This window comes from Geotrypetes seraphini, chromosome 2 (genome assembly GCF_902459505.1).
Source record: "Geotrypetes seraphini chromosome 2, aGeoSer1.1, whole genome shotgun sequence".
In the NCBI taxonomy this organism is placed as follows: domain Eukaryota; kingdom Metazoa; phylum Chordata; class Amphibia; order Gymnophiona; family Dermophiidae; genus Geotrypetes; species Geotrypetes seraphini.
Window position 1 is genome coordinate 394,173,921 of NC_047085.1, and position 14,360 is coordinate 394,188,280.

A 14,360-nucleotide genomic window follows, 5' to 3' on the forward strand; every position below is an offset into this window, starting at 1 on the left:
AAAAGAAGTGTTTCACCCAGCGAAACACCATGCAAGCCTCCTGGCCCAAGGGAGAATTTCTTGTGCCCCCTTGAAGATTTACTTATACTATCACCGTAGTGATCGCAGAGAATATTCACATCGTGTCTCCTTCCAGAAGGAGCTGGAAAGCAAGTAACGCCAGCCAAATTGCCCTGAGCTCCAGAAAACTGATCTACCAAATTTGACGAGAATTCCACTGCCCCTAAATGGAGCGGTCACCAGAGTGAGCATTCCAACCCAACAAGCTGGCATCCGTTATCCATTCTGATATCTGAAGAATGGTCTGGAGGAGACCCTCCCCCTGAAGCCACCAGCTCAAGCTGCTGCGAGATGGTTCCTTCCAGGGGAGCAGCATCAGAAGATGACGCTGAAGAGACCACTGAGAGAAGAGCACGTGTGTGCTTGGGCTCAGGGAACCGACTCCAAGGAGGCTGCCATGGGAGCTGGATAGTCCAGGAGAGCTCTGATCTGCTGTTGAAATTTCTGTCTGTGTGTCTCGGGAAGAAAACACACAACCCTGTCTGGTGTCTAAAAGATGACCCAAATATTCCAGGGACTGGGAGGGTGAAAAGTTGCTCTTGACATTGACAATGCCTGCAACAGACACACCACTGTCTCCACCGCACTTTCATACTCCTGACAAGATAGAGCCCAGATCATCCAAGAAAGGATGGACACTACCATCACCTTGGTGAAAGTGTGGGGTGACATCGTGAGGCCTAAGGGCAGTGCTGCGAACTGGAAATGCTTTTGTAGGACATAATACTCAGAAACCTGCAATGCTCTGGGAAGATTGTAAAATAGAGGCAAGCATCCTTGAGATCCAAGAATGCTAGAAAATCTTGTGGAGAGACAGAAGCTATGACTGTGTGCACCGTTTTCATGCGGAAATGAGGAATCTGCAAGAAGTGGTTGACCGACTTTAGATCCAGAATGGGTCTCAAGTAGAGGTCTGCACGGGAATGGGGATCGCAGGAATCCCCTCTAACCCACGGGACTCCCACGGAGACGCCCCCTGGCCCACGGGACTCCCACGGAGACCCCCCCTGGCCAACGGGACTCCCACGGGGATGGAAGGCTTTGGAAGCAGGGTTCGTCCATATAATATAATGGACACGTCAGCCTTAGTAAAAGAGGGGGTTTATAAGTTAATTACCTGAACAGAAAACAAAAAAAGGGTTCCACCAAAGAGATTCCACAAGGAAAACAGCAGTGCAAACAATGGAATTGATGATCCTGTCAGAAGTAATTGCTGCTTTTTATGGGGACGGGCGGGGATGGAGGTAATTCCTTGCGGGGATGGGTGGGGATGGAGAGGATCCTGGTGGTGACGGACAGGGATGGGTGAGATTTCTGTCCCCATGCAACTCTCTAGTCTCAAGTCCTCTGAGCCTTTTTTTGGCACAATGAAACTCAAATCCAACCTCCACTAGATCCACTCAAAAAATTAAAACTATCCTACCCCTCCTTAAAAGGCATCTCCCTTGTTGGTAAACTTGGCTCTTCCCTCCCTTTCAGAATCACTCAGCTCTGGAACAGTCTCCCTTCCCCTCTCCGCAATTTGAGCCCCCTTCTACCATTCCGTAAGCATCTGAAGACTTGGCTCTTCTCCAGAACGTAACCCCGTCCCGCTCCTGGCACTCTCACACCAACCTCTCTTCTCTCATACTTATATAATTCCACTGGAGTTCCGTTCCTTCCCTAACCATGTAAACCGTGTCGAGCTCCATCTGCGGAGATGATGCGGTATATAAACCCAAGATTTAAATTAGATTAGATTAGATTAAGTAGTATTTGCATAAGCCCAATTTGTGTTCTGAAACGTATTCTATTGCTCTGATGTCTAAGAGACGCTGCACAGTAGTACAGACTATGGACTCTTTCCGGCCAACCTGCCAGAGGCAGGCAAAAAAGATCTATCTTGTGCCCCTTCCGAATGATGTCTAGCACCCATTAATCAGATAAAATGCGAGTCCACTCCTGATAAAATCGAGAAAGGTGGCCTCCAATATGAGGAAGTCCCACCTGACCCCAGGCATCACTGGGGCTTTTTAGGAGCCTGAGGCCACCTGGAAAAGAACTGTTGTAACGAGGGCAGTAACCCTGGGAATGAAAACCTGCGGAATGAAAATTACAATGATACCTGTTCACAGGGAGAGACTTAGGGCTGCACTGGCAGCGCTGGTCATGAGGTCATCCAGACCTTTACCACAAAGAAGCTGTTCCTTGAAAGGAAGTCTGCTCAAGGTGGCCTTCGAGGCAACATTCCCTGCCCAATGATGGATCCAAAGAGTCCAGCGAGCAGGCATTGCATAAACCGAGACCGTACTAAGAACTAGAATGAGATCATAAAGGACGTCCGCCATATAATCCACATCATCCATTATCAGTGGAGGACAAGCATGTACTTCCACAGAGGAAGCACTGCACAATCTGGTATAAAAGGCTTGCGCCGTAAAGGAGCAGCAGCCGCTGCTTTGATACCCAAAGACACCACTTCAAAAAGCTTTCTCAACATATGTCCACCTTGAGATCCTGAGAATTCTTAAGCATCACTCCCTCATCACTAAGGAGAGCTGTGCGCCTGATAACCTGCGCTATGCGGAATCTACCTTAGGCTGTTCAAAAACTTATGGAAAATCAAGTGCCAGTGGATAAAGCTTAGACATAGCTTCAGAAGGCCGGAAAGAGTTCTCTGGGGTATCCCACTATTTCGTTGCCAGCACAAGAAGATGTGGATGGGATGGAAAACAGGAGACAGCACATTAGAGCATTCCATGACCAAAGCCTGAGAAGTGGAAGGTGGAGGATCCAATTTGAGCTCTTTTAGAATTTCAGCAATAAAAAGATGGACAGAACCATGCTTTAAAAGTCTGCATACAGAAGATCCAATATAGAAGCAGTGTCAGGAGATAGAAGAGGCATAATATCTGAAAGGCAACTACTTCAATTGAGGTCTGCCACAGCAGTACGAGAAGGCTCCCAAACAGAAAGCTCCGCTGCCAGCAGAACAGGCTGAGAAAGTCGCTGGCCGTGTCAAGCATGTGGGGTCTGAAGAATACGCTTTCCAGAAAAGCTGAATAAATTCAGGTGAAAAGTCACACCCCACAACCATGGCAGGGCTCTGTTGAGGCACATGCACCGTACCACAAGAGTTCCCAGACTCGGAATGCAGGCATTTTGCACCAGATTCCAGAACAGCTGCTTGGAGAGATATTTTTCCAAAGTCATGGACCCAGGCTGACTCCCCAGCCCTAGAGTACGCGAAGAAAGCAAAGTCTAAGCTCCTGCCCCTCCCCTGTGGACTATGGCATGCGGTACACAGTTACTGATCCGGTGCCAATCCAGCGCAATCAATGCACGTTCATTAGATTTGGGGCTGGAAAGTCCATCCCAAATGATTTTTAAGTAAATCAAGGGGTACTGAGGAAGAAATAAAACTTTTTTTAAAAAGATCATTGAAAATCCAAGATTGCTGCCGCCAGCAATTTTGTGCCAAAAATGGCAAAAATAAACAAAACCCCAAACTAAACAATAGTGATTTGGGGTCTGGTGAGGTGGAGGACCTGAACCCTAAGAACATAAGAATAGCCTCACTGGGTCAGACCAATGGTCCATCAAGCCCAGTAGCACGTTCCCACAGTGGCCAATTCAGGTCACTTGTACCTGGTCAAAACCCAAGGTGTAGCAATATTCCATGCTACCAATCCAGGGCAAGCAGTGGCTTTTCCCAGTGTCTTTCTCAATAACAGACTATGGGCTTTTCCTCCAGGAAATTGCCCAAACCTTTCTTAAAAACCAGCTCTTACCACATCCTCTGGTTCCAGAGCTTAACTATTTGCTGAGTGAAAAAAAATTTCCTCCAATTGGTTATAAAAGTATTTCCCTGTAACTTCATCCAGTGTCCCCCAGTCTTTGTAATTTTTGACAGAGTGAAAAATCTATCCACTTGTACCCGTTCTACTCCACTCAGGATTTTGTAGACTTCAATCATATCTCCCCTCAGCTTTCATTTTTCCAAGCTGAAAAGCCCTAACCATTTTAGTCATTCCTCATACGAGAGGAGTTCCATCCCCTTTACCATCTTGGTTGCTCTTCTTTGAACCTTTTCTAGCGCCACTATCTTTCTTGAGATAAGGAGACCAGAATTGAACGCAGTACTCCAGATGAGGTCGCACCATGGAGCGATATAGGGGCATTACAACATTCTTAGTCTTGTTAACTATCCCATTTTAAATAATTCCTAACATCCTATTTGCTTTTTTGGTGTCGCCGCACATTGGGCAGAAGATTTCATCATATTGTCTACGATGACACCAAGATCCTTTTCTTGGGTGCTAATCCCCAAGGTGGACCCTAGCATCCGGTTAACTGTGATTCAGGTTATTCTTCCCAATGTGCATCACTTTGCATTTGTCCACATTAAATTTCATCTGTCATTTGGATGCCCAGTCTTCCAATTTCCTAAGGTCTGCCTGCAATTCTTCACAATCCGCATACTTTTTAACAACTTTTAACAGTTTAGTATCATCTGAAAATTTAATCACCTCACTCGTCATTCCAATTTCCAGATCATTTATAAATAAGTTAAATAGCACTGGTCCCAGTAAAGACCCCTGTGGCACTCCATTGTTTACTCACCTCCACTGAGAAAAATGACCATTTAACCCTACCCTCTGTTTTCTATACGATAACCAATTCCTAATCCACAAATGAACTTTGCCACCTATCCCATGACACTAATTTTCTCTGGAGCCTCTCATGAGGAACTTTATCAAAAGCCTTCTGAAAATCTAGATACACTACATCAACCGGCTCACCTTTATCTACACCTTCAAAGAAGTGAAGCAAATTTGTGAGGCAAGATCTCCCTAGGCTGAACCCATGCTGACTCTGTCTCATTAAATCATGTTTGTCTACGTGTTCCACAATTTTATTTTTTATAATCATTTCTACCAAATTACCTGGCACCGAAGTGAAGCTTACCGGTCTGTAATATCCCAGAATCTCCCCTGGAGCCCTTTTTAAAAATCGGCATAACATTGGCCACCCTCCAATCTTCAGGTACTACAGATGATTTTAGTGATAGGTTACAGATCACCAACAGCAGGTCAGCAATTTCATTTTTGAGTTCTTTTAATATCCTGGGATGTATACCATCCGGTCCTAGCAATTTATCACTTTGTAACTTGTCGATTTGGCTTAGTACATCTTCCAGATTCACCAACATTTCTTTCAGTTCCTCCGCACCATCACCCTTCAAACCCATTTCCGGTTCAGGTAGATCTCTTATCTTCTTCCGTAAAGACCGAAGCAAAGAATTCATTCAGTCTTTCCGCTACGGCCTTATCCTCCCTGAGCGCCTCTTTCACTCCTTGATCATCCATAGGTCCCACAGATTCCCTCACAGGTTTTATAATAATAATTTTATTTCTTGTTTATCGCCCTGCCATTAGTTCTAGGCGGTTCACAAAAGTAGATAAATACAATCGTATACACATTTCTATGAGCAGAATTATACATCATGGTTAAAAAAACAACTTAAACATGCTAGTATTAATATCTCAATTAAAAATACAACCTAATTGTAAAAAAAATTTACAAACACGGCATGATAAAATCATTAAGCAGCTTGAAGATCAACATTCTTGGTTATCAAACAGATGAGTTTTTAATAATTTCCTAAATATAGGATAAGAATATGCCTAAGCAATTAGTGGGCTTATCCAGGAATCCACTTTCCCCGCCTGATATTCTAAAGTCCTATCAAAGAATATTTTATAGCGAAAACCCCTAGGGGTGGGGAAAATAACCATGCCCAAATTCCTGGTATGCTTTTTTGAATTAAACAATTTCAGATATGATACCAAATAAGAGAGTAGTAGTCCAAAAAGGGCTTTATAACAAACACACCCGAATTTTAAAAATACTATGGTCCCAAACGGCAGCCAGTGTAGTTTGACATAAAAAGGACTTACATGATGCACCTAAAAAAATTGCTATGAGTTTTTGCCTCGTTTGCAAGTTTCTCTTCATATTCTTTCTTAGCTGTCTTTATCAATGCTTTGCATCTAACTTGCCAGTGCTTGGGTTTCTTCTTTTCTTCATTTGGATCTTTTTTCCATTCTTTAAAGGATGCTTTTTTTGGCTCTGATAGCCTCTTTTAACTACACTGTCTCTTGTTTCCTCTTCTTTCCACCTTTGCTGATACATTTGGTCTAGGCTTCCACGACGGTATTTTTAAACAACATCCACGCCTGCTTTACAGTTCTAACCTTTGCAACTGATCCTTTTAACTTCTTTTTAACCATTTTCCTCATTTTATCATAGTCGCCATTTCAACAGTAGATTTATTTTGTGACATTACTCCGGGTATCAGCTCAAATTTGATCATGTTATGATCACTGTTTCCCAGCGGACCCAACCAGTTAATTCCTATATATGTCTTGCATTCCACTAAGGACCAAATCTAAAATAGCACCCCCTCTTGTCGGTTCTCAAACCAGTTGCTCCAAGAAGCATCTAGGAATTTTACCTCCCTAACACTCCCCGATGTAGCATTTAACCAGTCAATGTTGGAGTAATTAAAAACAACAAGTAACAAAGCTCATAATCTATAAACAAATATCTATAGAACCCCTCTACAATTCCACTCAGTACTGCCAAATAATCACTCACAGATAGAGGAAATACACCACCACAATCATATACCACACACTAGATTCAATGCAGAAACAGAGGGAAAAGGAGCACAAGAAAACAAGAAAAGAAAAATAAAGTGGAGAAAAAGCCTCAGTTCAGCTTCATGGGCTCAAAAAACTCCACTTTCTCTCATACGATTGGAGTTTTTCGAGCCCATGAAGCTGAACTGAGGCTTTTTCTCTACTTTTTCTTTTCTGGTTCTCTTGTGCTCCTTTTCCCTGTTTCTGCTTTGAATCTAGTGTGTGGTATATGATTGCGGTGGTGTATTTCCTCCATGTGAGTGATTATTTGGCAGTACTGAGTGGAATTGTAGGGGGTTCTACAGATATATATATTTATAGAATATGAGCTTTGTTGCTTGTTGATTTTACATACTCTTCCCTATTAACTCGGTAATTGAAATCACCTATTATTATAGTGTTGCACATTTCTCCAACTTTCCTAATCTCTGAAAACACTTTTTCATCTGTCTGCTCATTTTGTCCCGTGGGACAGTAGTATAATCCAACCTTTATATTCCTTCCGTTCATTCACGGAATTTCTATCCATAAGGATTCAACACTGCTATCTATTCAATGCAGAATGTATATTTGATTTGATTCAATTCCCTCTTTAACATATAGTGCAAACCCTACTCCAATTTGATCTACTCTATCCTTGCAATATAATTTGTACCCAGGTAACACAGTGTCCCATTGATTGTCCTCCTTCCACCAGGTCTCCGAGATGTCTATTATATCTATCTCATCATTCAGTGCTATGTACTCTAACTCTCCTATTTTATTTTTTTGACTTCTAGCATTTGCATACAGACACTTCAAAATGTGTTTTTTCCTTGCAACTACAGGCTGCTGAGAAGACAGGGGAAATTTGAGTCTTTTACTCTGCCTTCCTCTTAAACCCTCTTGGCTTTCTTTCACTATTATTGGAACCTCTCTACTGGGACTCTCTAAATTTCAATAGTAATCTCCAAGGATACCTTACACCGAACCATCCGCTCCCGGGCGACTGTTGGCTTTCCCCCACAATTCAGTTTAAAAGCTGCTCTATCTCCTTTTTAAACATTAGCGCCAACAGCCTGGTTCCATCCCGGTTAAGGTGGAGTCTGTCCTTTCGGAACAAGTTCCCCCTTTCCCAGAAGGTTGCCCAGTTCCTAACAAATCTAAATCCCTTATCCCTGCACCATCGTCTCAACAAAGCATTGAGACTTTGGAGCTCTACCTGCCTCTTGGGTCCTGTGCATGGAATTGGGAGAATTTCTGAAAATGCAACCATGGAGGATCTGGATTTCAGCTTTCTACCTAAGAGCCTAAATTTGGCTTCCAGAACCTCCCTCCCACATTTTCCTAGGACACTGGTACCTACATGTACCAGGACAGCTGGCTACTTCCCAGCACCATCTAAAATGCTTTCTATGTGACGTACGAGGTTCACCAAATTCGCACCAGGCAGGCAAGTGACCAGTCAATCCTCATGCCCACCAGCCACCCAGCTATCTACATGCCTAATAATCGAATCACCAACTACTACCACTGTCCCAACTTTTCCTTCTTGGGCAGACATCCCCTGGAAACATATCCTCTGTGCGAAAGAATATTGCATCTCCTGGTGGGTGGGTCCTACCTACAAGATTATTTCCTACTTCACCAGGATGATGCTCTCCTTCTAGGAGACCTCTCTCCTCCAAGGCAGCACAGGGGTTACAAGACTGGAGGTGGGACTTCTCTACAACATCCCTCAGAAACTGAAAAATGCCTTTAAACACGTTTACTAAGCCACCCCTGAAATTTCCATAGGAAATAATGGAGTATTTACTCTCAGTTCCAGCAGTGCCAGCACTTACACAGCAGCTGAATGGAGGGAAAGGATTTTCTGCCTCAGAAACTGCTCCAAATGATCAGAGTTGAAGATCTTCAGATTGCCAGTCGGTCAGACACCAACTATGACCTTCACCCTCATGGATCCTCACCATGTGATCAGGGGTAGGAAAGGCAGCCTGCACCTTGAAACCTGGATGGGTTTCACTCCAGACACATACATCCTATGCTGAAAACCCATGCCAATGTCAGTGGGCAAGCAAATTCCCAGGGGAATGGATCCCGAGTCTAGGAAGGATGGCACATAGCAGGCTGGCTCCACAGATCCACCAGTTTCTCTGTGAAGCAGCAGTCTGGTACCACGGGACTGTGTCATTTCCTCTGACAGGGGGGACCACCAGAAAGGGATCAAGGCACTGGCCACCAAAAAAGTGAACTTTAAGCAAAAAAAGAAAAAGAAGCAGAGCAACTGCAAAAGTCTTCTGCATGGATTGCAAAAATTGAAACTGGATGTGTTTCTAGCTCTCATTCTAAGAGGGTGGAGCATGTGCTCAGAAGAGTGTTGGATTTCTGCAACTCCTGAATTACGAATTGTAATTGAACACCTAGCTATGAAATACGGAAGGGACGTAACATAAGGTCTCATTGGATAAAATGGGACCCTGTGTTAAAATAGGTTATTTTACCACAAGTCATACTTTCTTAATAGTAGCACACATTGATGAATTCCCCCTAAATGTCCTATCAGCATCTGAGTTTTACTATCATGCTTATACAATCCTCTAGCTCTTAAACAAATGCATTGAACTAATGCCCTGAAGAAGTCTGACCATGACTCTTGGTGAGGTGAAATAAAATCACTATATGATGCCTTAGACTGGCAAGAGATGGGGGCCACAGCAGCAGCAGTGCCATTGCTCAACAGCTATTTCGACCAGCTTGGTTCTAGATAATACAAGGTCTCTGCTTTCTAGGATAATTACTGCAATAGCTGGGTTACATGAGAGATCAATGTCCCTTACCTGTAACAAGCTTTCTAAGGACAATACCAGTCCTCATAAGTGAACGACAACATTTAACAGAACCTGGGGCTAGAAGAGGAAAAACAAACCTTCAGAGCTTTCCTGGTTGCTCTACTTAGCATGAATAGCACTTCCAGTGTCAGTGATTTTATGTGGAGTCACAACAGTTCAGTACAAAGGTTGATAGGTTTTGTGAGGACTGGTATTCTGCAGTCCTTGGAGAATACCCGTTATAAATAAGCAACTTCACCTTAAAGACCAACAGGATGACAGCCCTCAAGGCAGATTCTCTAGTCATAGGTTTCCTTTAAATAAAGAAGCGAGACTGGAAAAAAATTCTAACAGGAAAATAAATCCACACTTTTGGCAGCAACAGGACTTTAAAAAATAATTTTAATCAAGCAACAATAAAAATGTTGAAGCAAAAATATGCCCTGGGTAAATGGGATTGGAGTCTAAATCTCAGATACCGTATATACTCTAATATAGGATGAGATTTTTGGATAAAAAAAAAAATGGCCCAAAAGCAGGGGTCTTGTCCTATATTCAGGTCATCACCTGATGACCACCCGACACCCTCCCGGACTTGTTGCAGACCTGCCTTAAGGCCCAGACGGGAGGTATCCCTCTCATCTCCTGTCCCCGCCAATATAAATAATTTTTTACCCCTCCCCTTCGTACCTTTTCCCTGGTGGTCTAGCGGTGTATGGGCAGGAGGAGCAAGCTTTCCCCGCTTGAACCCCTCCTTCCGATCTCATGGCCAGCAGCCGTGGCGCACCCAGGCCGGTAGGCAGGAGCAAGCTTTTTGAGCTCCCGCCCAGCCCTTCGCCACTCCCTGAATGGACCTGTGGGGACCCAAGAGGCGGGGGAGTAAGGGACTGGTGGTGGCCCCACATCAGCCGGAATAACTGGAGGAGTTGAAGTTCAAGGCTGAGGGGGTCTGGCGAGGGAGTGGCAGGGCCAGTGGCAACTGGTGAAGAGACCGAAAATGGTATTGGGAGCTGACTGCCGAGTGATTGGCAGAGGGGCCAGTGGAGACCAGTGGAATGTCTGGTAATGGTATTGAAGCTGCCAGAAGACCCAAAGGGCCAATGAAGATCAGGGAGGACCCAGGAAAGATCCAGAGGGACCTGGTCATGTGTTTTAGAAATGTCTGAACAGATGAATGAAATGGGTTGTTGAACAGATGAATGAAATGGGTTGTTGATATTGTTGTGTTTTAGCAGAGCCCAGTAGAAATTCAGAAATAACTGAGGACAGATGGTGTGACGAATAATGACTGCATGGCCCGATCACATTATTCCATCAACTAAAACATTGCAACAAGAAGCAATTAGAAAAAGTGTTTTTCCTTGTGTTGGACCAGTGGAGTGGAATAAGCTTCCAGTGCAATTTCGATAGCAGAAATACCTGTGCCAATTTAAGAAACTATTGAGGTGACACCTCTTCTGTCAGATGAAATACGCCTCTTAATGTGGTGGACTTTTATGACTGACTGGTTACAAGAACATTTTCCTTGGGCCCTCTGTCATGAATGTTTGCTGATGAATGTTTGTTAATGATTGTCTTGTAAAGTGTCTTTGTATGTAGTTTGCATTTAGAATTATGTATATAAAGTTGTGATCTGCATTCTATAAAGGCAGAATATAAATAAACTATATACCAAATGTGTGCTGATATAGCACAGTTACTTATCATAACTGTTATCCAGGAACAGCAGGGAGATATTCTCACAAGTAGGTGACATCATCCATGGAGTCCGGTACGGGCAGTGGTAGAAGTGTATTTGCACTTTAACTTTTCAGAAACTTTACAACTACCTGCACCGTGCATGCGCGAGTACTCTCCCACCCGTTGCTGGCTCATGGTTCATCAGTTATGTAAGCAAGCTAAGAAGCCAACCAAGGGAGGTTGGAGGGATATAAGAATATCTGCCTGCTGTCCCTGGATAACACCTGTTACGGTAAGTAACTGTACTTTATCCTAGGACAAGCAGGCAGCATATTCTCACATGTGGGAATCTCTAGCTTACTGCAATGGGATGGAGGGAGAGACTGGATGGGCTATTTGGCCATCTACCATCTACCATCATGTTTATATGTAGGCTAATTTTGGTTCTGTATAGCTCTTTCAAAATTCCTGTTCAAATTTTTTTCATCTACAGAATTATTGTATATCATATGGTTTCAGAACATTATTGACAACTAGTAACACTTACAACCAGAGAAATGGCCAATTCTTTGTCAAGGAAGGACTTAACCTTTGCTAGAAGACCATCGATATCACCAACCACATCATCAGAATCCAAGGATAACTCAGATGTCAGGTCAAAAGACTTGAAAAAAGAAAAGAAAAACATTGCAAAAAACAAATAAAATGTATTTAAACTTATAACATGAGTAAATCACATGAACAGATAAGGAGGGACATTATAGGTGCCAAGTAGTCACCCGTGATAACTAAATATGAAGATTTAATGGCTTTTTAATATGAATTCATTGAGATTTGCTTTAAAGATACAAATTTGCTTTAAAGTTACAAACTCTGCTCTAATAAAAAGATAGATGTAAGTATCCTAAAGATAGATATTTTCCCTGTGCTTTAACCTAGAACAGACATGGGCAACTCCGGTTCTCGAAGGCCGGAATCCAAATTGGGTTTTCAGGATTTCCTCAATGAATATTGAAAGCAGTGCATGCAAATAGATCTCATGCATATTCATTGGGGAAATCCTGAAAACCCGATTGGATTCCGGCCCTCGAGGACCGGAATTGCCCATGTCTGACCTAGAATCTGAAGACCTGAGTTCTAATAAGAAATTCAAAATTTCTCAATTAACTGAAAACTTGTATCTGTTAAACTATCCCTTCAAACCTGTGATTTACAAAATACAAGGCATTTATATGCTACAGAAAGCAAGTCTCTTTCAAACATAACAACTATGTTGAATTCAACCAATATCCAAATATATGTAATGAGCTAATCTTTGCACAAAAATTTTAACAGCAAACTAAGTAACAAAAAAAATAGTAAAAGCAAGCATGGTATGCCACTTATTGGCTGTTATTATATTATAAAATCTTACCTGATAAAATCCACAAAGGGTTTGCAACAGCTCCAACTAATTCAGACTACAGCATGACTGATATGACTTTCGTAAGCAATTACACCATTTCTGCAAAACTTTTACTGGTTGCCAGTACAAGAAGAGACTAAATTTAAACCTGTTTCTGATCTTCAAGGCCAGGACACTTGAACAGGATCTCTTTCTATGCACCTCCAATGTCTCTAAGGTCCTCCCCCAAGATGTATCCCTAGCTATACTCTCTCCAAAGGTAAACATGCGATATGGCACCCACCAGCAAAATTCATCAAGAATAGCATCCAAAATCTAGAATATACATCTGTAAGAGCTTTGCCTAACACAGGAACATAGATGAAAACATCACAATTTCTTTTCTGCATATTCAAATTTCTAAAACATCCAAAGGGTTTTCTAAATCAAAATTTTTGAAAATTGATAGATAAAAACAATCTGTTAAATTATATGAGCTGCCACCCTAGATCCCCAAAGAACAATATTTGACAGATCATTTGAAATTACATCTGTATAGCTGAGATGAGTAATTCTGCAGACAAGCCATAAATATGATGGCATCATTCAAAATGGAAGATTAGGTTTATACCTTCGATAATCTTCTTTCTGTTAATCCCTGTAGGAATCTATACACCAGGTGTTCAATCCCAACCTGCAATCCAGGAGTTATAGAAATTCAAACACTTTTCAGAGCACATGCTCCACCCCCTTAACCTAAGAGCTATAACACATATCCAGTAACATACTTGAACAAATTCATGGCAAGAGGGTAAGGGGGAATATCCTCAGCAGAGGAACAAATCTAGGTGGAAATGTCCAATCAGAAAGGTGCACAAAAAAAAGTGTCTTTCAACTCATCTGATTGATCCAAAATCTTTATTCATCCAAAGTAACTCAACGACCCGACATGTACATGTTTCGGCCTCACGGCCTGCATCAGGAGTCTTGGAGGTCTTTGGGTATAAAATCAGTTATGTGAACCACTTGAAATGCCGATTCTTTCAAACCGCCGTCATACCGCAGCCTTGCAGCAAATAAAAAGCTATGTGCAACAAGGGCCCCAAGAAATGGACCCCATGAAAAAGCCTTTGGTAATGTGTATACTCCCCACAGGATCTGGCAACTGGCTGAAAAAACTTCAAGCCTGTAAGGAAAATTACCGAGGTAGAAAAAGCAGGCTATTCCAAACTACTGAGTGTATACAGAGAGGGCGGATCGTGGAATCCTACAGGAAATAACAGAAAGAAGATTATCGAAGATATAACCCTAATCTTAAATTCTATTACGACCCTTACGGATTCTATACAATAGGTGATGTTCCAAAGCAACAGTAGCAGCTAAAGAGGGACAGAAGAGACTGCCCTCAACACCGAAGTCCCAAAAGCAGCATCAGAACGAGCTGCCACATCCACTCGGTAAAACTGGGTAAAAGTATGAATAGAGGACCAAGCAGCTGCCCTGCAAATTTCATCAGAATGAATTGTGCGAGACTCTGCCCATGACATATCAACACTTCTAGTCAAGTGTGCTTTAAGCGAAATCAGCAGCTGCTTGCCGTGGACAATGTAAGTCAAGGAAATGGTCATTCAAATCCATTGAGCAATCGAAGACTTAGACGCTAGCCGCCAAGACCAGCAGATAGGACAAAAGGTGATCAGACACCCTGAAATCTCCAAATAGTGCAGCAAGACTCTCTGAAAA

The 14,360-nt window shown here is 42.6% G+C and overlaps 1 protein-coding gene across 9 annotated transcripts in view; it reads right to left on the minus strand.

Moving 5' to 3' along the window:
• STK31 (serine/threonine kinase 31) overlaps positions 1 to 14,360 on the minus strand; it is a 620,303-nt gene that overhangs the window by 165,712 nt on the left and 440,231 nt on the right. For 8 of the 9 annotated variants that reach the window (XM_033930854.1, XM_033930858.1, XM_033930857.1 and 5 more), the window contains one exon: positions 11,781 to 11,897. The exons of the other annotated variant lie outside the window; for it this stretch is intronic. In XM_033930854.1, the coding sequence (XP_033786745.1) occupies positions 11,781 to 11,897 (117 nt within the window). The remainder of the gene's footprint in view (positions 1 to 11,780; positions 11,898 to 14,360) is intronic. 9 annotated transcript variants of the gene reach the window in all.